Source organism: Cavia porcellus, unplaced genomic scaffold (genome assembly GCF_034190915.1).
Source record: "Cavia porcellus strain 051 isolate PalLab524CR breed Dunkin Hartley unplaced genomic scaffold, mCavPor4.1 scaffold_13, whole genome shotgun sequence".
Classification (NCBI taxonomy): domain Eukaryota; kingdom Metazoa; phylum Chordata; class Mammalia; order Rodentia; family Caviidae; genus Cavia; species Cavia porcellus.
Genome location: NW_026947496.1, coordinates 31,821,732 through 31,845,550, shown reverse-complemented (window position 1 = coordinate 31,845,550; position 23,819 = coordinate 31,821,732). Strand labels below are relative to the sequence as shown.

At 43.3% G+C, this 23,819-nt stretch overlaps 2 protein-coding genes across 7 annotated transcripts in view; one reads left to right on the top strand and one right to left on the bottom strand.

Annotated features, from left to right (window-relative positions):
- Positions 1-8,254, bottom strand: part of Gnpat (glyceronephosphate O-acyltransferase) — a 28,568-nt gene extending 20,314 nt beyond the window's left edge. Inside the window, exons 1-2 of one of the 4 annotated variants that reach the window (XM_003473501.5) lie at positions 8,066-8,254; positions 1,011-1,193 (exon numbers count right to left, since the gene is read on the bottom strand). In XM_003473501.5, the coding sequence (XP_003473549.1) occupies positions 1,011-1,193; positions 8,066-8,143 (261 nt within the window). In that variant the 5' untranslated portion in view covers positions 8,144-8,254. Of the gene's footprint in view, positions 1-1,010; positions 1,194-7,409; positions 7,631-7,859; positions 7,878-8,065 lie in introns of those variants that run through there. The other 3 variants (XM_063260041.1, XM_013156425.3, XM_013156426.3) reach the window with 3 other exon arrangements.
- Positions 8,255-8,307: 53 nt separating this feature from the next.
- On the top strand, positions 8,308-22,900 carry CUNH1orf131 (chromosome unknown C1orf131 homolog). 3 transcript variants are annotated; one of them, XR_010051225.1, is made up of 8 exons: positions 8,308-8,484; positions 10,145-10,485; positions 18,887-18,943; positions 19,700-19,795; positions 19,917-20,003; positions 20,578-20,627; positions 20,818-20,983; positions 21,482-22,900. XR_010051225.1 is itself a non-coding variant. In XM_003473492.5 (7 exons), the coding sequence occupies exons 1-7, from the start codon at positions 8,391-8,393 to the stop codon at positions 21,618-21,620; spliced, it is 864 nt and encodes a 287-aa protein (XP_003473540.1). In that variant the 5' UTR covers positions 8,308-8,390; the 3' UTR covers positions 21,621-22,900. The 3 variants fall into 3 exon arrangements, 2 of the variants coding, with proteins under 2 accessions (XP_003473540.1, XP_063116114.1); XM_003473492.5 differs by lacking the exon at positions 20,818-20,983; XM_063260044.1 differs by lacking the exons at positions 19,700-19,795; positions 20,818-20,983.
- Positions 22,901-23,819: the final 919 nt, after the last annotated feature.

Genomic DNA, 23,819 nt, shown 5'->3' with positions numbered 1-23,819 from the left:
CCGAACCTGCTCACCCAAATTCCTACCTCAGAGAATGGCTCCATCATTTTTAGTTCTTCCCTTCCCTTTCTACACCTATTCCATCACCAGGTAAAACTGATTCCACCTCTCAAAGTAGGGAAGCCTGTCAATTTCTCTGTGTTCCTATGATCATACCTGACTCCAGTCTAACATGATGGTACCTAGAGGCAACTGCAAGACCACTGCAGGCAGCCCTTCCACCTGATAGTGTCACCCATCGCCTTCAAAGCTCTTGGTGGTTCTGCACAGTAGGCAGGAGAAAATCCAGTTTCTCCATGTGGCTTACAGAGCCTTTCATGAATGGCCCTGCCCACCTCTCCAGCCTCCCTGCATACTGCAACGCTTGCTTTGTGCTCTGGACTGGTCACACTAACTGCTTTCAGAACTGTGAAAAGGCAAGCTCTTGCTTAGCTCCAGCCTGGAAACAAGCCAGTGGCTCCCAGATGTTAGTATACTTTGGAATTGAAACTGGGCAGGCTCCCCCTGACATTTAATTTAACCCATAGGGATGAGATGCAGATGCAGGAATTTTAAAAGCTCCCAAGTAATTCTTAAATGGAAAATTTGAAACTGTGGGAATAAGTGACTTGCCATGCTGTGAACCCTTCACCCATTTCACCTGCAAAACCCAGAATATCATTTCTCTGGCCTCAATTAAAAATAAAATTACTCCTCTGACTCTTACACCATATTAACTTCTGTTGTAAATACTGAATACCCCTTGCATCTTGGGCCCTCATTAGCCTGTCTTGTAACATATATCACAGTAATTTCCCTACTGGATTACATGCTATGACCAGCTATTCAAGGTTAGTTCTCTGGTGCCGAGCAAGGGAATGAACGCGCATCATGGGTATGGCACGTGTTTGATCGAAGTGCTGAATGTAACAACCTAAAAAGGTATATTCAAGGTTACAAAATAAATTCAGAGAACAAGAAGGAACTGGTGAGACAATGAAAAAGCTGGCTGTGGCTAAAGAAGGACTCACCTGTTTAATGACATAATGAATCTCTTCAGAATTGAGAACACTATATTTAATATCACTTGGTTTGCAAGGAATAATTCCCTTATAGACAAGAGGTGTGTAGCATTTCATTGCAAATTTCAAGTCACTGACATGCTTCCTCTCCTCTAAAATATCTTCAAACTCATCCCATTTTTTGAGCTCTTTCTGTGGATAAGGCAAAATAAAAGTAATGAGCATGTATTATAAAATAAATAAGGGCAGGTTGGGGAATACAATGGTAAGATTTCACCTTTGCCAACTTTTATTCTGTAACAGGATGGCGAACCTTTTAAAGACTGAGTGCCCAAACTGCAACCCAAACCTGAATGGTGAGGTTTTACGTTAGAAAAAACAACTTACACATTACCATCTTTTGTCTTAAAAGAAAAACACTGTTCTACATCTAAACAAGAGCTGGGTATTGTTAGATTTAGTTTTAGATGTTAGATTTTTATATACCGAGAAAAAGGAATGTTATAATTATTAGAACCAATATAATATTGAATTAGCATCACATTTCGATTGCTATCTTTGTAAAAACTTAGAAACAGCAGAGAACAGGATGTTAAGTTCTAGAGTAATCTAATCAGTTTTAAAAGGTTCAATGTACTTCACTGACAAACTGGTTTTGTCTTCCTCTACTCAATTTTAAAAATTAAGTCAAAGCTGGGCGTGGCAGTTCATACCTGTAATCCCAGCACTCAGGAGGCTGAGGCAGGAGGATCATTGTGAGTTCGAGACCAGCCTGGGCTACAAAGTGAGCTCAAGGCCATCCTGAACTACACAGTAAGACCCTGTCTCAAAAATACAAAAAAAAAAAAAAAGTCAAAACACAGATTAGACACCCCTTAGCACATCAAATAAAGCCAGCCCATAGGAAGCAGAGAGAAACCCACGCCAGCTCCTTTGAGAAGTCCACAGTGATCCTCCTGCCTCAGCTTCTCAGAGTGCTGGAAATACAGGTCTGTACTATCTGGCCTGGCCCTGGTCTGCTGGTTTCTTCACCTACCTGTTTGTCCCATTTGAATTAATCCTGCACACTGCTATCCTGCTTTTTGCAAATCATAATTTTGATCAAATTATTCCCTGCTTAAAATACTCGAATGACTCCTATTTCCTTCAAAATAGGAGTTGGGCTATTTATGGTATCAGGGAAAGGCACCATGACAAGTGACACACGGGCAGGTAGGTGGCACTATCCCAGTCTGCTTCCTTGCTATCATTCCCCCTAAGCCTTCCCACATCTGCCTGGAAACCCCACCCTCCTTCATTCCCATGTGCCTGCTTAGGCAGCACTCTCTGTGAAGGTTCTCCTGAGCTCCACAGGAGCTCACCCCTTCTTCACTGGGCTTCTCTACTTGCCACCACACTTGTTACTCTACATATCCTGTGCAGAGTCACTGTCTACATGTCTGTCTCTCTACTAATATGCAACTGTCCAGCCAGGTGTGGTGGTGCTCACTTATAATTCCAGCCTCTGGGAGGCTGGGCAGGAGGACTTCAAGTTCAAGCCTAGCCTGAGCAACTCAACAAGACCTTGTCTCAAAATAAAACATAAACATGCACAGGGATGTAGCTCGATGTGAAGGCCCTGCATTCACTCCCCCCTACCACACACACACACAAAAAAAGCAATCATCTTGAGGAGACAGTCTGCTTCTTATCTTTCCAACATCTGGCCATGTTGCTGCAATTCTGGTATAATACTGCAGTTGTTATAACCTATTACATCTTCTTGCTTATAAGCCCAGAGAATCTTCTCAAAGTTCACAAGTCTCATTAAGAAAGTAATACCACATATACTTACATCATCTTAAATTTGAACAGCAAATAATACTATATACTTTGAAAGCTAAAAGATCTTAAAAATCCCCCCTTAGTGACCCTAAGAATGAAAGGAGAAAAGGATCAGAATCAACAGGGAATACATAGAGGGAAGTCCTCAGGACAAGTAAGAACCTGTAAGGGAGAGTAGCAGATGTGTGTTTTGAGAAAGCTTGCCAGATACAATCGTCAGCAATCCTTCCATGGTTTGCTGTTCCCTGTTCCCTGCTTACGTGCAAAATTCACACCTCTTAGCCACAAATCCAGGCTTTTCAAGATCTCCCACTACCAGATCCTCCTCCTATGCAAACACCTGCAGCTCCCTAAACAAGTTATTCCATTCCTGGGCTCCCAGATCTCTGGCAAGCTGCTTCTTCTGAGAAGAGCATTCATTCACAAACATTTGAGCACTGTTTTATGTGCAGCACTGCAATTTGTGCCAGGGATATAGTGGCCATCAAGACAGACAGTCTCTTTTATGAATTACCAGTGCATGGTGGTACCAGCTATTGAGAGACAGCATTTATAAATGTCTCTCTCAACAGTTCACCTGGAAAATCCTCAGCCATCACTCATCAGTGGTATTACCTCTTCTGTGCACCATTCCCTGGCTTTCCCCTTTACCTACACTGAACTGGCATCCTCTCCTCTGAGTCTTTACTGAACCCTCAGTAACGGGATTTTCAAGACAATAATCTAAAACACTTCATTAAACTTGTATTTGGTGTCTCCTATGAATGACTGGGTAATATGTCCTACACATTTTTTAACCTGTTGTTCCAAGTAGGAAGTCAGTCACTGTAGAATAAAAAAAATCAATTACTGCATGAAGCTTCTTTTGAATCCCATTGATGACAGCTCTCCAACATTCACAAGATAAAACACAAAACTTCCCCATTGTGGCTCTAACCCAATATTCAATCTATGTTGCACATTAAAATAACTGTGGGTACTTTTCAAAAATACTGATGCCTAGATCCCACCTCTACAGATTAAATCAGGTCTATGAGCAGTGCCTGGGCATCAGAATTTTTTAAAAAAATTCTTTAAGTGGATCAGGCCAGGCTGAGTTAACTGCTCATTAACTGGCCCCCTCATACATGCTGGAAAAATACTTGCTGTCACGAAGTACGTACACTTGCGTGGCAACTCATCCAGGAACACAACACAAGGGACAGCACAAACAGAAAGACATAGCTAGCTGAAATATCTCTATCCATCTCAATTTGTACAGCAGGCCTCTCCCCACTGATAGCCAGACAAGGTCCTCCTTGAGCCTGTCTCTTAAATGAAATTTTCCTATCCACAGAGTCACTATAAATATGAGTAGTGTGCTGACTGGTCTTCAACCTTCAGAGCTGCCACAACACAGCCCTACTGTCTTGGTTATTTTTCTCTCATTGCTAGGACAAAATACCCAACACCCAAAATGAAGGATGAAAAGGTTTAGTTAGCTCAGTTTGTGCAGGTTTCAGTTCATAATCACTTGGCTCCAAGGCAGGGTGGCATGGCACTGGAATAACTCTTCAAGGCAGCAGCCAGAGCTCTTCTCCCTTATATTGTAAGCAAGCTGCCTCCTCCTCAGGGTAGATGTAGCACTCACACTATCTCTGTACCCAGCTTTTACACAGGCTAAGGATATTTACAAAGTAAGAACCCTGATTCCCCGGGGAGTCTCTTAGCTAAACTTCTATACTTTTCAAGTTGACACAATGTATCAAGTATAACACCTGCCTTACAGCAATATGCCACTTTCTGTGGAATATGTACTTCCACATGGCAACATCAAGTACAGCAGGACCTCACCCCACAGAGTTGGGAAAGTTGCACCACTGCACAAGGTTACATAGGAGTTCCATCCTTTAACAAGATACTTAACCTCCCAGGGCAGAGATAATGGTAAAATTTAGCAAAATAATTAGGAAATTGTAAATTTTGGGTACTTATTACCTGTTTTTAATACAATTTAAAATTTACGTATCCTAATCTTTGATGAGGGAGGGCAATACTAGTCGATTAACCCAAGGTTTTTGAGCGAGCCACCTGCCTAGCCCTTTTTATTTTTTAATTTTGAGACAGAGTCCTACTAAGTCACTAAGTAACCAAGCCTGGGCTTGAATTTGTGATCTTGCCCCAGCTTCCCAAAGTCCTGGGATTACAGGCAGCCACCAGCTTAAACTTTGGTTTTCAATAATGATTGCACTTTAACAATGTGCTTGCAACCTTCATGAATATTTATTAATAATCAGCTCCAGCAAGTCAGTACAAGACTGATGCAGCACACCACTGGAAAGCTAACATAAACAAAATGGGGCACCTCTGGGGGATGTGACTGAAACTATTTTAGATCGAATAGCTGTTGACAAGACGACATGTGAGTTGGGATATCATTAACAGAAACAGGCAGCAGTGTGGTATTCTGGGAAAACATACCATGCCACCCAGGAAACAATGAATACTCTGGGGTTTGCTCTGAGAAGTAGAAGGTCAGGCTGATAGACGAGCAGCAAGATGAGCAGTCAGAGTGGCAACAACTCACAGATCCTGTGCAGTCTTATAAGAAACTGTAAGGTATTAGACCTATCATTTGGACTGTAACAGGGGTCCAGCTTCTGGGTTACTGGGCCATTCCATGTCTCACTGGAAAATTTCAAGCACATCTATGGCTTCAGATGAAACTTACTTGCTGATGTTTGCCAAATGTACTCAGGCCATGCCTTCTTCTTTTGTTCTGGCGCCTACCTGGATGACTCCCAAACATTTATGATGTAACTAATGAATTACATGATAACCTACAATCAAAAATTTCACATCTCAATCTGAACACATCTCCAACAGATAGTGTATATTACCTGACTAAACCTGCTCTTCTCTTTCCTATCAACAGGCATCATCTGTCCAGGTGGCAAATTACAGAAACTCAGTAGTCAACTTCAGAAAACTTTCCTGAGCCACTATATCAAACTATTTCCAAGGGCTGATAATTTACTGTCCTAGGTATCACAGAAATAATCACTGACCTCCCTTTTTCCCACTCTCACCTCTCACAGCCTTATTTTAGCCTTATGTCATTTTCTGGACTTCTGCAACAGTGTCCTACTTGATCTTCATGTTTATCTATCAGATTTCCTCTCCACTCTGACTTGTCTTTCAAAAATCTCTACTTAAGTAACAAAGGTTACATAGACACATAATCATGAGAGACATCAAGTAGTCTTAGCCTTTCTAAGTACGAATGGTTTGCTATAAAGCTAAAATTGTATCCTTAACGGTATGCAAAGGTGTTACATAAAATTTTAGGATATATCTTTCGCCTACTTTCTTAGTTTTTCCTCTCATGTCCTCTTAGTTAAGCGCTTCTTGCACAAGTATGGTCTTAATTTAAAGTCTAAAACAGTCTCTCCCTCTTTCATCTGCCATTCACACTTCAAAAGTTCAGGTTAGGTAGCACCTTTTCTTAGAACTTCTTCTTTGACCCCAAACAAACCAGGTACCACTTTTCTTTATTCCCACAACATGTTGTGCAGCTTCAGCCATTGCCCTTGTCCCACTAAGTTCTTTCTTTCTTCCTTCCTCTATTTATTTCTTTTTTGAGACAGTCTCACTATATGGTTCAGGCTGACCTTGAACTTACTATGTAGCACAGGCTGATCAGGAACTCTTGCCTCAGACTCCTAATGCCCACTAACTTTAATTATTTGTCTACTTTTATGACTTCTGTGTCCTTAAAAGTAAGAGTTGGATCGGTAACTCCTGTAAGTATCTTAGCCATTGAGAATAATACCTATGAGACCTAGGCACTCCCTAGTATTTGTCACAATCAGTGGTATCCTAAGTATTTCTAAAGTACTACTTTCAGATTAGACAGAAAGTATTGCACAATAACAGTATGGCTGAGGATGTAAGTGCAGCTTTAAGTGGCAAGAAAAAGTTCAGGTTATCATAAGGTAAGGCTACACAGTCAGAAAGAGCAGCAAGAACTACTGGAAAAGAGAGGGCTCCCATACCATTGCATTAGGCTTCCACATGAAAAAGTAGACAAAGTCTTATTCCAGAACCACTAAAGGAGAAAGCATAAAAAAATTTTTTTTTTTTTTTTTTTTTGTCTTTTTCCTTTTCATCGGTACCAGGGATCGAACTCACGACTACCTGCTTGCAAGGCAGGTGCTTATGCCGTTGAGCTAAATCCCCAGCCCCGAGAAAGCAAAATTTAACTGCTTTTTAAAATATACAAGAAAATTCCAGTCAATTCATAAACCAGTTTAGGAACCAAAAAGCAATTTAATGTGAGTGGTATCTGTACAGCCTCCTTCCTCCCATGCCTTCTCTGGAGTAGCAGAGTTAGAAAATAAAGGTGTAATCTTTCCATCAAAGAATTGTGTGTGATGGGATCAATAAGGAGAAAAGCTTTGAAGATACTAACAGCCAGATCATGGAAACATACCTTTAAACTACATTTTAAGATTTCCTTATAAAGTAGATAAAAATTAATCTAGTTAAAAACAATAAAAACCTGATTCATTGCCCCAGGACTGTACAATCCCAAGGGATACAAACCTTCCACATTGCAATTTCTTCATGAAAACTTTGACCAATGTTCTCTTGGGTGAGGGAAAGGGCCATTAAAACCAAAAGAGGAAGAAGGGCTTCGGGGAGAGAAAGCAAGCTGGAAGGAGGTTGAATAGCATTGGTTGTTTGTTCTCCAAAATGACTTGCGTAAAATGTGCAATGATGAACTGAAGACAGAGGCAGGCAATATAAGCTTTCAAAAATCTCTACTCCCACTCATAAAAACTGAACTTTTCTCCCAGGAACTGCAGCGAAAGAAGGATGTGAAGCCGCGGGCCATCCTGGCGGGGTGTGACCCACAGTTTCCCCGCAAGGCTAACACGCCCTCGCCAAACGCCAGGGCGTCCAACTGTCATCCTATAAGCCTGTGTCCAGGGGCCTAAGGGTCTAAAGGGGAAAAATGGAACAAACAGGTGGAAAAGAGCCGAAGAACTTTACCGCAGGAAACGTGTAAAAACCAACGCGCGTTTCCAGAGAATCCTTGCCGCACAGCGTTGCCGTGGAAACCAAGCCACGCACCTAACACCTCCAAGGAGAAGGACCACTCTTCTGGGCCAGGGGCAGTAAGCCCCGGGAAGCTAGGGACGAAAAAGGGAGTCCTTTCCCAATGCTCCCCTCCGGGGCTCGATCTCCTAGGAGCCTACCGCGTAGTGGAGCACGACAGAGCCGGGACCAGTGGAACTGCCGGAGAAATGGGAGTTAGCGGGGCGCTGAGAGTCCATGATGCGGTTACTGTCCCGGGCGGGGCCTGAGATCGTCTGCTACGCGGCGGTGGTGCAGCCGCTGGGGGCGGTTCTTCCGCGCGGGGCGGCCTGACCTCGCCCAGGGCGGCGGCACCCTTTACAGCCGCCGCTCGGGACCCCAGGCGCCGCCATCTTAACCAGGACGGAAGCCGCGCGGGGCCTGAAGCGCCAGTGCGCACCCGGAACCGGAAACAGAAGTGGCTTGACGGGCCACACTGCTAGTCCTATGGCGCCCGAGAGGGGTTCGGAGCCAGGTTGTTCGGTGCATGAGAGCACCGAGAAGCTCTTGGACACCCTACTGCAGACTCTCTACGACGTGGGTGAGTGATATCCCTTGTCCTGGACTGTATCCATGGCCACCTGCGGAGGTGCTGGAAACGCGCCGAGGACCTTGGGCTCATATATCCTACCCACACCCTCCCGCGGCTGGGTCCGGTCGGCCCGGTACCCGTGATCACCTGGCTACCTCGACCAATACGATGGCCTCGCCATTCGCCCCACCCCCGCACCTTCAGCTAAGTTGGCCGACCTTTTAGTCTCCTTTGCTTATCTTAATGAGGAGAAAAGAAAGCTAAAAAGCTTATTATCAAAGATTGGAAACTACCTGGCCCTTCAGCAGGACTATCTTTCACACTCCGAAGAGTTTACATGGACGTTCTCATTTGTAGGACCGAGCTCGCGTCTTAGATTTACAGAAATGCTGCGCATACTACTTTGTTTTTATCTTGGAGTGATTGCTCAAAGTTTTAAGCTTTACCTACACAGTAAAAATAACAGTTTAAAGGAGGAAGATCTTATAATACACTACATGCTTTTCATGTATCCACTCCGTGAGTCTCAGAACAGCCTTCTGATTGTTCGTATAGCACTGTCACTAACCTGTCACTGCAAATATAGAAATAAACACTAGCGTTTTTATTTGAAAGGTTGCTACAGATTACCTCGATGGTAACTTGGAAAAATTGGGTTCCAGCCCTCACAGTCGAGCCCTATGTCCTGTGCTGTATTGACTTGTTTTGACTTTCTGTATTGACGGAACATCTCAGAGCTCTTGAAATACTGGAGAATAGAAAAGACCTCATCAGGGCACTGACCTTGAGGAACTTAAAATCTAGAGAAAAAGACTATTCTCCAAAATCTTTCTTTTTTTGCCTTTTTCCTTTTTATCGGTACCGGGAATCGAACTCACGACTGCCTGCTTGCAAGGCAGGCGCTTATGCCGCTGAGCTAAATCCCCAGCCCCATCTCCAAAATCTTATACAGTTTATGTCCACACAGGCTGGCAGTTATTATCCTAAGAGCTCTAAAGGCCTGGACTAGATCTACTCATTTTAATCTTTCTAGTGCCAAAGTTTTTATTTGCTCTTAATAGGTGTTCATTGGTAAAAGACCACTGTTTAGGGAACTCTTATATTTGTGCTGTAGGTGAATAATGACAAAGAGTTTTGGTTAGCGCTTTCGAGTGATTGATCAGATTTTGGGTAAATGAAACACAAGGGTGATTGTAATTTTTAGTAGAAAAATACAAGTATTCATACGAGGCCAGTTGTCTTAGAAGCTCTTTAACTCATAACTGAAGAAAAATTGGAAGACCATTATACATACCTGGAACCTTAGGAAGTGTTGAAAAGGGACACTGGCTTCTGTGGCAGTTGTTTTTAGTACAAAGAATGAGGCAAATGTCCCCATCCTGGGACTGCTGCTGTGGTGAAACTTTGAGGAAAGACCTAAGGTGTGAATTGGAGTAGTTGTGCTAATAAAAGGTCAAAGATATAAACGTTAACTAGGAGAAAATGCTTATATTTTGGATAAGTTGTGGAAATACACCTTACTTGAAAAAAGCCAAATACGTAATTTATTTCTTTGTGTGTACTTCTGGGTGCTTATAGCTGTGGCATATACACAGTGCATTCATATGATTTGATGGTAGTATTAAAACTGAAAATATCTGTTTTTTCCTTTTTGTGTTTGAACAAACAGGAGAGAAAGAAGGTGAAACAGGACAGAAGAAAATCAGAAAGAAGAGAGAAAATAGGAAGACAGAAGGGGTTGCAGTAGCTGTGGCAGAGGACAAAACTCCACATGGTTCTTTCACAAAAAAACAGAAGAAAAGTGTTTCCAGCTTTTTCAGGGAACTCAGAGAAGAGTTGAACCATGCCTCTGTGATCACCTCACACAATCCACCTTCAGGAGCAAAAGTTCCTACTGCTGCAGGATCACCTTCTCCCCTGCAAAACCACAAGGAGCAAGTGGAAGTGGTAGAATTTCACAGCAGAAATAAAAAAAGAAAACCAAAGCCAGATCAAGATGAGTGCATAAAGGTAATGCATTGATTGATTTATATATGTATGTTGATGTTGTGGTATTAGCTGACTGCGCTTATAGGCTACATCAGGGCTGCCTGAGGATTTAAGAAATACACAATCCTTAGTACATAGTTCTTATCACCCACATAGGCAGATCAACTGATACTTCTTACCAAGCTCAGACCCAAAGAGAAAAGCTGATGTTCATTGTAAATCTCATTGGTGTAACTACCAGGTAGATTTGATGTAGCAGTGACTCAAGACCTTGTGGGTACAGAAATACTGGTCAGCAGAACAGTTTACTTCAGGAACCAGTGATCAGCAAATTGTAAAAACAGGACTGTTTGGGGAGTTTAAGGGTTTGAAAAACCCAGGCCTTCTCTGCTAACACTTTCCTACCCCCGAACCTTACGCATGCATGTTTGTCTGTGGAGAGAGACATTCTTAATATATACTGGCCATTTTTCTAGGTACTGGGATATAGTAGTGAATAAAATGTACAGTAATCTTTGCTCTGAAGGAATGTAAGTTCAGGTGGAGAAGCAGTTTGATTTTCCTGATCAGAAGTCTACTTCAGATTGAATGTATAAATCTGACCAAAAACTCAGTTCACAAAGAAAGCATGGCTCCTTCAAACTGTTTGTCCCCTACGAGGGCATCCTGGTGGTTTTGTCACATTCATTGCTAAAATCTACATGTCTCATTTCTTTAGTTTTTCCCTAAGTTTTATAAACTTCTATTTAAAAAAAAAAATGAGAATTCTATTTTAGTACTACCTTGGTTCTTGAATGCCTCTGTTTGCACACAATTCGGTCCTCAAACTTATTGAACAAAGTTCTGTTTACTTTCACAAACTCTGAATCGGCTGATATACTCAACTGCTGCCATCTTCTTTAAACTCATAAAACAAATTAAGTTTGAATCAAGCTACCACTGTGTGTTGTAAGGCTTCTGTGACAGATTATTGCAAACATGCTAACTTAACACAATGGAGATTTATTGTCTGATAGTCCTAGAGACCAGAAGTCAAAGTTCAGGTGTTGGTAAAATTGATTCCTCCTGAGGGCTCTACAAGAGAATCCTACCTTGCCTCTTGACAGGAGGTAATTCCAGGCATCCCTTGGCTTGTGGCTACATAACTACTGTCTCTGCCTTATCATTGTGTGGGGTTTATCCCTGTAAGTCTGAGTCTTCTATTTCTGTCTTCCTCTTTCTGATAAGGACACTTGTCATTGGATTTAGGGCTCACTCAAAATCCAAGGTGAGCTCAGCTAGAGAGCCTTAATGTACATGCACACTAGAGATGTTTTTTTAAAATGGTACATTCACAAGTTTTAGAGATTAGGATATGGTCATATCTTTTGGAGGCTAGACTGCCACCCACTACAAAGGTAGTTTGGCTTGCCTGTAAATGTATGAGTGTGTGTTAGTGCCCAGTGTGTTTTGCCACATCCTTGTTCTTAGAAACATTTATGAAATCCTCTAGAATGCGGGTTATACTTCATGTCTAACTCACTAACATCACTTCCTTGAAGATCATTAGAGCAATCTATTCTGTCTGCCTTTATTTTAGGATTCTAGGTCAGCTTTCCAGCTCTTCTGCTACAAATACTGGGGCATTGGGGTCTGTTACACAGGGGCCAAAAAGTAGTCCTTGGGACAGCCAGAGCCTTCAAGCTGGCCAACTCCTGTTACTCCCTAGTATGCTGCAAATATTAGCATTTTCCATGTGTGCTGTGATGTGAAAAAGACTGCTTTGCAGTGTAATTCTGGAGTGTTGCACCAGTAGGAAGCATCTGGACATTCTCCCTTGTCTCACTGACTCTCGGGCTTTGGTTCCCTCTTACACTCACTTGGGCTCCCCTTTCGGGAAAGGTAAGTTTTCTTACTAATGGAAAGGGTGAAAATAAGGTTAGTGTTGAATGAGTCTGCCTTTGCCTGTGTCTTGGTAATAGATCATCTAGGGCGGTCTATCAAGTTGTATTTTGTTCTTCCTGTTCCAAGTGAGCACTTTCATTCTAGTTGGGTTTTCTCAGGAACCTCAGCTTTTTCTGCATTTTGAACTTCTGAGCCTACAGAAATTTTCCATTCTTGATGCTCTGCCCTTTTTAAACAATTTATCCTTTGAAAATGTACGTATGTCTGGTTATAGAGACAGAATATAGAACCAGTAAAAATGCATTAGCCCATAAGAAGACTTTGAGGTGTTGGCATTGCAGCAAATGAATGTAGTGCTGGCTACTGTGGCACCTCCAGGCATAGCCACGCCAGATAAAGGGGAGTCAGTAGGGCTGATGAGAATATAGCACTATGCTAAGAGTTTGGATAATGTAGGACACTGTAATTGGTCCTTGTTCTCTAAAAATACATAAGCCATCGTAGGATAGTTCAGACAGACCTGGTGCTGGCAGAAATGTGTGATAACAGTGAGTGGTCTCTGAATAATGTGGGAGTCAGCTAGTCATCTTTAGAGAGGATCTGTAAAAGGAGGAGACGGTGACGAATTGGACAGCAGTCCAGCTAACTGGGTCCTGCCTAAACACAAAAAATGACTTTGTTTTCTCAGTGCTTAGTTGAGCCGTAAGTGCCGTGATGACATGGGGTTGTGCATTCTAACAGGTTGTTACAAGCTTGTATGAGAAGGCAGCTACCATTTATTTACGTAATATTTTACTTTTTCGAAATGTTTAGCCTACAGATGAACTTCCCAGTCATGTCTCAATTTAACGCAGTGTCTACAGACATAGTTTCACAAGAAATACTAGGTAAAGGGTCACCTGTTTATTCATTTACTTCTCCAATAATTGGGTGCCTACGGTTTACCAGTCCTTGGAGACAACTGTAGTGAACAACAGTGTAGTTCTCATCCTTGCAGAGTGTACATTTTCATCAACTATGGAGACAAGCAAAGTACCAGACAAATTATAATTTTAAAGAGTTATAAACACCCTAGAGGAAGCAGATGGGCTTCTGAGAGTAACAGCAAAACCTCTGCTCTGTCAACTGGTCAGGAGGTCTCTGAGGAGACCTCAGGCAAATGCCGGTTAAATAGTACTTGAAAGATGCAGGGAAGGGTAACACAGGCAGGGGCAAACAGTGTCCCCACAGGGTGTTCAGGGAGCTGGAAAACCAGCATGAGGGGACAAGAGTATGAGATGATGCAGGCAAAGGCAGCCCTCATCAGATCTGAAACACAGTATGAGGCTTTCCAGCTGTAAAGTATACGAAAGCCACCAGAGAGTATTCAGTGAGGGCAGGAAATGGTCTGATTTATCTTTTTGAAAGAAGTAGGTTGTAGGTGAGCAATGGCATGAGGCATGAGGGGGCCTGGCATGGTAGTACATTCCTGTAACCCCAGCACTCAAGAAGCTGAGGCAGGATGATTGCCACAGTTTGAGTCCAGTGTGGACTACACAGTGAATTCAAGGCTAGCCTGAACTACGTGGTGAGATCGTATCTCAAGAAAAGAGAGGCACAAGGGGGCTGAGTGAGGGCTTGGTGCAGTGGTCCAGATGTGAAATGGGGTGGCATGGCCTTGAGGAAGGAATGTATAACTCACTCTTTAATAGGTGTAGGATTGCTGGAAGAAAGAACATTCTTATGTGCACTCTCCCCCCTCCCGTTACAGTACTGGGAATTGAACTGAGTTACAACCCTTCCTTTTTAGCTTTATTTTGAGACAGGGTCTCACCAAGTTGTCCAGGCTGGGCTTGAACTCAAGCCTGGCTCATTCTTAAGTTCTTTAATAGAAGTGTCAGTTGTAGCTTGAGTTGATCCAAGTGTTTTCTGGCCCTCCTGGCTTGGGTTAGTGCCCCCCCTACCCTCAGCATTACTCTATCATAGCACAGCTCATTCACCTTGCTTTTCTGCTCCTTCATGGCCTAAATTAAAAGGGACAGGAAGGATGTACTGTAATGGGAAGAACAGATCTGAAGGGACTCCTGTGTCTGTGATCTGGACCAAGCATGAAGGTGGCTTCTGGTGCAGGAGCTACTGCTTTGGGGGTGCCTGCTGTGTGCCCAGTGTGGTTATCCATATCCAGTAACCGACCCAGCATCTCACTTAAGCCCCACCATTCCGAGGATCTGACCTCATTCCACAGAGGAGCTGCGTACAAGATAGTTTCTTGCTTGCAGCTAAACATCAGCCCCACAGTATACTGGCTATTCAAAACACTCAGAGTGCTTGCTACAAACCACACTGGTGGTTTTCTTTTTTAAGATTGTGCAAATTTATTTGGCAGAAAAACCTGACGAGGCTTTTTGTTCATCAACTAAGAGGTGAATATTCATGGAGATTACTGCAGAAATATCTGTGTATGTGTTGATGGGTTACTGGCTTAGACCCTACCAAAAGTGGCATATAATATTCACTCTACTCAGTACTGCCATTCTAAAACTGTAAAGGCATTTAAAAAGCCAGAAGACGGAACCTGATCCTAGGCATCCAGATAAAGGATTGAGGGGCTGCCAAAGTTTAGGTTCACCCTCAGGCATTCTGGCCTCAAGGCTGTGTACTTAACTGCTCCATGGAAATCATATATATATAGACTCTTTGTGCTTTTAACTAAGAAACTGCATGGAACCAGAATCATCACCAGATAAGACACCTGTCCCACATTATTGTCAGGTAGCACTGACCATGTTTTAGGTACTTGGCCGTCCTGGTGCTGTCTTCACCCTGCGGTGCCCCAGGGTCACCTCTCTCTATCACACTGCCTGGTTGGGGGTAGAGCGAGTATCAAATCAATGTTAGGAAGAAAGTACAGTGGTTGAGGCAATTTGTACTCAGTAAGCTGGGGACAAACTTTGTAGTATATTCCTCAAATTGCCTGCGGTTTTTAAAAAAAGGTGTTTAACTTGGCTACTTTCATTGCAGACAGATTTGACATTGTAATTAATAAGTTAAAGAAAAATCCACGCTGGAGAAAAAAAAAAAGATGCTCTTGATCAGCAAGTCAGCCCATAAACAAATTTGCTGATTCCGAAGGTTATCTGCTTTCATCCCTGCCCCTTAGCTTTCGCCAAACTCCCTTTTTATAACTTTTCTCCTTTTTCTTTGCCTAACACACAAGTTGTCCAGATCTCTCAGCATTTCCCTCTCCCTCGTATGGGACGGAATGGCTAAAGAAGTTGTGGTAAGTTAGGACAGTGACAGCAAACCTTTTAGAGACAAAGTGCCAGACTGCAGCCCTAAACCCACTTATTTACCACAAAGTGACAACACTATAGTTAATCTGAATGCTGAGGTTTTAGGTTAGAAAAAGCAACTGATACATTAATATCTTTTGTCTTAAAACACAGTAACACATGAACCATAAACTTGCTGCTGGGTTAGGCTGTGGCTTACATCTCAGTGGTTTAAAAGTAAAGAGTTTTTTCTGGGCTACATGTTTGCCCCTTCTCTTTCCCTGGGGACCATGCTGATGGGGACAACATCAGGCACCACTGCTCCTTTTCTTCACTAAATACTGAATGGCTTTTTAGAGTTCCATTTGAAGGAGACAGGTGCCCTCACTGCCCACATTTCTTGCTCAGAGGACACATAGGCCTAGCTAATATCAAGCCACAAGTAAGCCACTTCCCAGCATTGACAATAATGCCTCTTGCCATGGTTTCTAAAGTGAGGAGTGCCTTATGAATAACAGACTGCAATGGTGTTAAAAGTGTTAGTTACAGCCCTGGATAATCTCAGGACTCTGGGAAGCAGAACAGGAGGATTGCCTTGTTTGAGTCCAGTCCAGGCAACTTAGCAAGACCCAGTCTGGAGGCTGGGTATGTAATTCAGTGTGAAGGCCCTGTTTTAATCCCCAGGGCAATGAAAGGAAAAGAGGAAAAAAAAAAAAAAAAAAAAAAGACAGTTGTGTTTATATTTCTTATATACAGAGAAGTAGACTTCAGACTCTTTCACAAAAACATGTTAGCAGCTACAAAACTTAGGATTTTTATGGCAAAATGTCAAGGGATATGGACATTGAGGTATCTGTTGTCCAGGCCAGATATGCTGCCCAGGGTCCTGCCCTGTGTTAGGCCTAACAGCCCCACCTCCAAAACCCTGTCCCTGCAGCCTGGATATGCTGTGGGGCTTCTGTTGGGGAAAACAGGGACTCCCAGACTGGCCACTGCCCCTCTTCTGAGAGCCAGTAACTCCTTAGAGATCAGAGGTCCCTAGCTGTCACAAGAATTTTACTGCAGTGATTATCGCTTTATAAATGGCTCCATTCTCATGCCAGTCTTCCGGCAACACACCATCCAGAGCATCTGTGACACCCCCAGTATTGCTGGAAATGGAATGTGCTTAAAAGGAAGTTCAGCTCTGGAGGGAGGAGTTCGGCAGTCTCACAGGATTTTGGAGATCTGCTAACAGTATCCAAGGATTTTGTTCTGATTTCTTTCTTTTTTTTTTTTTTTGGTCCCGGGGATTGAACTCACAACCTCATGCTTGGCAGGTGCTTATGCTGCTGAGCTAAATCCCTGGCCTTGATTTGTTTTTTATATATTAAATTTGTATTTTGAAGGTTTAGATACGTGATCCTGATATTAGTAAAGATTTAATCCTTCAAAAATGTCTTCTCAGCATTCTAGGAAGCTGAAGCAAGAGGATTGAAAGTTTGACCCCAACCTGGGTACCTTAGCAAGACCTTGCCTTAAGAGAAAAAGGGCTGGTAATATAGGTTAGTACAGGCTTCAACTACCAGTACTGCCAAAAAAGGAGAAAATGTCTTACTGTTTATCATCTTTAGTAACTTAGATGTGCATGCCAATGGAAAATACATCTTACATTCAATGGAAATTTAAGATGTTTTTTTCTAGTCATGGGATGGAAGACTTTCTGGGGTAGATAAAAAGGACATGCCCCCCCCCCCAGCTTTCCTTGTGCTGTGCCTGTGGTTCTAAGGAAGGCATTTGATGCTGTCAATCTGAGGAAAGTCATAAGCATAATAAAAGCCAGCAGCTTGATACAGAGAGATGGGGGAATGTGTTTACTTTGGTTGATAGAGAACCAGGCCATGGACTTGGACATACTAACTGCCAGCACCCAAGCCCCGTAGTGTGACAGTGGGCCTGCAGGGATGCAGTACTGTCATGCTGTGACTGCGAGCCACACATACGTTGGTAAGAAGAGTACTGACCATGTCTTCAGGCTTATTGCATGCTGAGCTGCCTGGTCACCAGATGGTATCCTGTTTCATTGTAATAGCAGCCCATGCAGTAAATGAAGGGTCTTCAGCACCCAAATAGTCATCTCACTGGGTGACAGGAGAAGCCATCAACTGTGAAAATAATCCCTGACTGACCCACACACCTGCTGAGGCAAGGTCCCAGGAAGAGCCGGAGCACAGCTCTCTGGAGGAGAGAGCAGGACACGGGGACTGTGCTGTGGTGGGCACCTTCCAGCAGTGTGGGAGGGAGCAGCTCTGGCAGGCCAGGGCTGACTGGCTCCTTCACTGTCCTTGGAGGAGACGCTGTCTTTCCTAGAGGCTGTGCAGTGTTCAGTGCTCACTTTCTGTCAGGACACAATGGGGCCTGGGGTTGACAGTGGCTCCCATAAAGTATGGGATGTCTGGTCCCTTCTGGGGCTTGCGACTATGGCTGAGTGTTGGTGTGAGAGATCATAGATTGGAGAGGTGTTTACTATCAGCAATTACAAGCAGATCTCCATCACTGCATAATTTCAGGAAGAATATTCAACCTAAGAGAATATCATCCTGATACATGGGAGGGAGGAAGAGAATGATGAAAAGCAGCAGTTTTGTCTGCTCAGCCAGGGGCCCTGTTCAGAGCCCTGTACTAGGCAAAATTTTCCGTCTGGTCCAGGACACCAAACGTTGCTCTCTCTCGTGTACTTTCCTTTTTTTCCCTTAATTTTGTTATTCCTTTGTAACACTTGGAGATCTCAAAAAATACTTTCTCTATTTCCTTAACTGTTAATTAGGATTTTAAGCAATATGTGTATATAATCATTTGATATTTCAAGGCTTGTTCTTTTTTTCCGTATTTTTTTTTTTTATTAGTACCGGGGATCGAACTCACGACCGCCTGCTTGCAAGGCAGGTGCTTATGCTGCTGAGCTAAATCCCCAGCCCCATTTTTCCATAATTTTTATTATGGTAAATTGTACAAAACAAAATTTATCATCTTAGCTATTTTTATACTTGATGTTAGCCAAAAGGCCAAGAAACAATCATCTTGTAATTCAGTGGTATTAGATACCTGCCTACTGTCTAACCATTGTCATCACCACCATCCACCCAGAACTCTTTTCATCATGTTAGACTAAAACTGTATCCCATTAAACAGTAATTCCCCATTCCTTCCCAACCCCTGGGAGCTTTCTGTCTCTATGAATATGCCTACACTTGGCACCTTGCGCAAGTAGGTTTGTAACAGTATTTGCCCTTTGGTTTTCTTTATAGACTAAAACCAGTGTCCATGAGAAAGATGCAGATATTCAAGAATTTAATCTAGAAAAGGTATGTATTTTGAGATTGTTGTGTTATTTATAATTAATTTAGAAGTTTATTATAGTTATACTAAGTTTATGCCCATAAAATTTATAATACATTAGCAGATTTATTCATAATACAAAAAATCCTACGTATTTTACATGTCTAATGGCTCGAGAAATGGTTAAGTGAATTCTCACCACATCCTTCATTAACTGTCGCACTTACTTAATACATGACAGTTTTCCAGTAACAATAGCAGTGATAAGATGGTAAGTTAAAAAGGCAGGGATGTCTTCTGCATTTGTAACAGGTTTTAAAAATACGTTAAAAAAAAATAGGAGAAAGTAATTTAGCCAACTAAAAGTGTGGGATTTGGTAATGTGCTGTCTTCCTTCTGACAACTCAGTCTGCATGTGAACTGCCGTGACTCAGACTGAAGTGTAGGTGGGTGTGTCTTCAATGAACTGTTCAGCTGAAGCCATTGCCATTCTGGGTGACAACTTGTTGGGTGGAGCATCTTAGGATATGGCAGAGCTCTGCCTTGTGTCCTAGCTCTGTCTACATTATGCAGAGACAGTTCTTGGCTTTGGCTGTTAACAAGGGAGGATGATGTCACGAGGCGGTAATGATGTGGAAGAGAGTCTACTGTGATCTTTCAGCCACAGCCCAGCGGATCCATTACCCTCCCTTTTGGGCTGGCACTGTATGTCTGGGCTGTGTCACCTGGGGATGCACCTCTTTTGGGATGCACTGGGGTTGGATTCTGTTTGGTATTCTCAGGCTCGGTTGGAAGTGCACCGATTTGGGATCACGGGCTACGGGAAAGGAAAGGAAAGAGTCCTGGAACGGGAACGTGCCATCATGCTCGGTGCCAAGGTGAGGGGGTACCTTCATTGGCAGGCAGATGCAGAAAGGAAAATCTAGGGTGACACATGGACATAGGGACATTTCTGCAGAACAAAATCTGATGATATATATTCTTATTCTTTCATTTTAGCCTCCCAAAAATAGTTACGTAAATTACAAAGTTTTACAGAACCAGCTCAAAGAAAAAAAGGCAGCACAGGAAGAAGAGAAGAGAGTGGTAGGTATAATATACTGTGGTCTATTCTTCACTCTAGTCTATAGATCAGGGTGGTGAATGCAGCCAGCCACAGTGACGTGCAAGAGGCTGCTGCCCACAACAAAGTCAGGACACAGAGTTGCATGGCAAATTCCCTGCACTTCGCGTCTTCTGCATCTTGTAAGACTAGCTGAGGGACGAGCATATTGGCAGGAAAGGGTAACTCTGAGGAGCAGTCTCCTCACAGGAAACGCTGGCTACTTTCCAATGCCTCCTCATTTTGTACGTTAAACACTGAAAGCGCACAGACGCTTGTGAAAAGCCACAAGAAATAGATGTGATGCTCCCTTCTTCCCACCCAAATTGGAAGTGACCTGATTTTTCAGCATAAGACTGTCAGTCTACCCAGAATAGCTTCTGCATTCTTGAAAGGGTTTCAAGATGAGACTTTGAGTCTGTATGTTTAATATACCCACTTGAAAAAATTGTTAAAAATAAGAGGTATGTTGGTGGCTTTGGTCACAAGCCTCTTGCCCTGCTTTGAATCTGCAGTATCCATCACTGACACATTTATTATCTTAACTTCTGAAATCAGGCCCGGGATGCAGATATTTTCAAGAAGAGGAGGAGAGGACAGGAAGATAGGTGAGTAATGCCTGCCGGTGCCAGGGCTGGGTGAGCCTCTTAGATCTGACACAGCATCTCACGTGTGTCATTCCAGCCATTAGAGGGCTTCTCTGCCTCAGATATCCTGATCGAACCTATAGGGAAGGTAGCTTTTAGTAAATTTCCAAAGACCAGATGGCCTCAGAACTGAACTTGTGACCCTCTGCAGTCTCCCACTGTCAAGGACCAGACGTGTTGGGTGACTGGTGGAGAAGCTGAGTGTGATGTCGTTGGTGTACCACACCATCTTTGCCTTTCATGGAGGGCTGAGTGCCATGAGATTCAGGAAGGAGCACTGACCACTGCCTCATGCCTGTTTCTTAGCTTCCATTCAGGTATTCCATTCCTTCTCTCGGTGCCTGCTTCAGAATGGACTGCCTTGGCCCTTTCCTTGAACTCCTTGTGTGCTTTTACATGCCAGAAATTGATCATTTCTTATGGCCATAGTGACAGGTGTTTGTCTGTTGAGTGCCTGCAGTGTGCTGGACACATGGGTGATGTCACCGAGGTGTTGGTACAGCTGCAGTCACACTGAGGGCACCTCTGTCCTCCAAGGCTGGCTTTAGGAAAGCACCAGACACATAACCGCAGTGACCTTTTAGGTACTGGCAAGCCTTGTGATGAGGCTGTTGTGAGAGAAGATCACCGGTGGAAAGAGAGAAAGGGACAGCCTAGAAAAATCATTCCCTCCTGCAGGGGCCTGAGGCAGGAAGACCAGTAGACCTGGGCCGGCTATACATGGGAAGGGACAGGTTTATAAGCAGCCTGGGGTGGCCTGCAGTGCTTTTTCCTATGCCTAACTGCGTGGCTCCTTTTTCTCACCTTGAACATAGGAAATCCAAGAAGAAGAGGACGGCTCCTAGTATTTTGTCAAGCGGAAGAGTTGGGCAGGTTGGAAAATTCAAAAATGGGACATTGATCCTGAGCCCATTTGATATCAAGAAAATAAACTCTTCCAGAGTACCTAAATGAAGGACTTCATCAGATAAAGAGAACAAATGACCATCCAACCTTGGACCTGACCAGACTTCCAGACAGCTCATGTGCCACGTGCTGCCTCTTCACTTGAGGAAGGCAGAGCCTTTATGGGTTCCGCCGTATCTGTGTGGAGCTACACCACGGGCCGAGGGAGCAGGCCTCACTTCCGTTCCTGTGCATTGGTGCTGGGCCACTCTGCTTGCGACACCATTTTTTATCTTACTGTCTTATAAATGCTAGTAATTAATATTAAGTTGCCTTTTAATATTTTTAATGACAGTGTTACTGGATCATGAAATAAACACAGCTTTTATAGTACACAAGATTGCTCTAACACTGAAGCACATCCCCAGTCTTTTTTTTTTTTTTTTTTAAGTTGAGGTAGTCTCTGCTAAATTGCGCAGGGTGGCTTTGGGCCTATAATCCTTTTGCTCCAGCCTTCTGAGTAATTGAGATTACCAGCATGTACCACAGTGCCTACTTTGACTGTTTTATTGCCATAAGTATCAGATCCCAGCCTAGCAAACAAATTTTGTCAAAAAAACCCCAAAGAGCTGTACATGATAGACTGTGTTACGTTACTTTGAGTTGACTCTGAAAGCATTGCCAAATAAGAAACACAAAATTGAATAATGCCAGCAGAATTGGAATGAGAATCCAGGCTTACTATGAAAGGCAGTGTTCACTAGAGAATATATTTGGCATTTTATAAGAATGTTTTTTAAATGTATTAGCTGTGGTGTGGTACTATATGTAATCACAGCACTCAGGAGGCTGAGACAGGAGAATCTATGAATTCAAGGCCAGCATGGGCAACATAGCAGGTTTAAATATAGTTGCTATCTCAAAATATTAGAAGATCTTAAACATGACAGAAAATGCTAGGAAAAAAAAAAAAATCTTAGGAACTAGAAGGTCCCTTCTAGTTCTTCCAAAGTGCACTGGACTGACATTCTAGTCCAGTGTGGCCAAGTACTCAGTTGTCCAAACCGTCAAAGCTCATTGGAGAGGGATAGGGCAGGGCTAGGCAAGGTGGGGTCCCTTTCAACCCCAGTCTCTGCTGGCAAGACGAAGGTCAGTCATCTAGTATCCAGTGCACTTTGGAAGAACCATGCAAATTTGAGTTCAGAACCACTGAACTTCTTTTTGTTTCTTGTGTTTTGTTTCTACTTTTTATTATGTAAATATTTAAAAAGCAGTCTTGGGAAAACTGGGTGCTCCAGAAACCCTTAGAGGCTTAAAGACAAAAATAATAAACACAACTAAGAACTAAAGGTCAAGCTTAAGCCAGTGCTTTTTATTTTCTGCTGGTGAGTTTTCCTCCAGTAAGGTCAGAAGTGATTGTTGAGAGAGAAGTGATTATTAAAAAGCCATCAGGAAGAAGATGGAGTTACCTCTGAAGTCTGGTCATTGGCACAAAGGGAGGGCACCACGGCCTCGGTCCCCAGCTCAGATGCACTCTGACCATTTGTGTATCACCATCTGCCCTTGGCAGTAATTGTTATCCGGTCTTCACACACTGCACCATTCAGTCCACACAGCTCTGTAGGACATGTGTGGGTGAGGTGACCGACCAGGGCTGAGCAGCCAGAGGGCTGGACAAAAGGCCTCTAGAACTGTGGCCTTTGGACACAGTGAACAGGCCAGGAAATGGCTGCGCAGTCAACTTGGTAGGCAGCTGGCAGAAAGCAAAGCATGATTGTGTAACTCCAAGGCCTCTCATTGTCACCGATTGCTTCACTGGATTGATGGTGCAAGGAAGCATGTGCGGTCATGGAATCAGCCTGAAGGACAAATAAACTCCTCACCATGATGCCCCTGTTTGGAGTTCCCAGCATCCCCTACCTGTCACCAGCTGCTATCCTGGCTGCCCCCCTACACTGGTACCACTACACTGGTGTGGCTGACTTCCTCCAGGAAGGAGCTCATTCTTTTCTGTGCATCCCACAGGGACAAGTGAGAATGAGTGCCAAGGTATTTCATGAACATTGCTTACTCTGCCCTTCCTGACACAACTGCAACTCGGAGGTCATGCCGAGTCTTATGAAAGCAGGTCTCTCCCCACCAGAACTATGTACCAAAGGGTCATCAACATCTTGAAAGACACAACAGCTCAGCAGATCTGGGGAAATTTCCTGGAAACACAATTTGGGCTGGGTCTTGCAGGGTGAACTAACTGACTGGTTTTCTTAC

What these genes read in the sequence shown, in the direction of transcription:
- CUNH1orf131 (XM_003473492.5), top strand. Translation starts at nt 8,391, where the DNA reads ATGGCGCCCGAGAGGGGTTCGGAGCCAGGTTGTTCGGTGCATGAGAGC. An exon ending in ATCAAGATGAGTGCATAAAG is followed by an intron (nt 10,486 to 18,886) that starts GTAATGCATTGA and finishes TTTTCTTTATAG; the next exon opens with ACTAAAACCAGTGTCCATGA. An exon ending in CCATCATGCTCGGTGCCAAG is followed by an intron (nt 19,796 to 19,916) that starts GTGAGGGGGTAC and finishes CTTTCATTTTAG; the next exon opens with CCTCCCAAAAATAGTTACGT.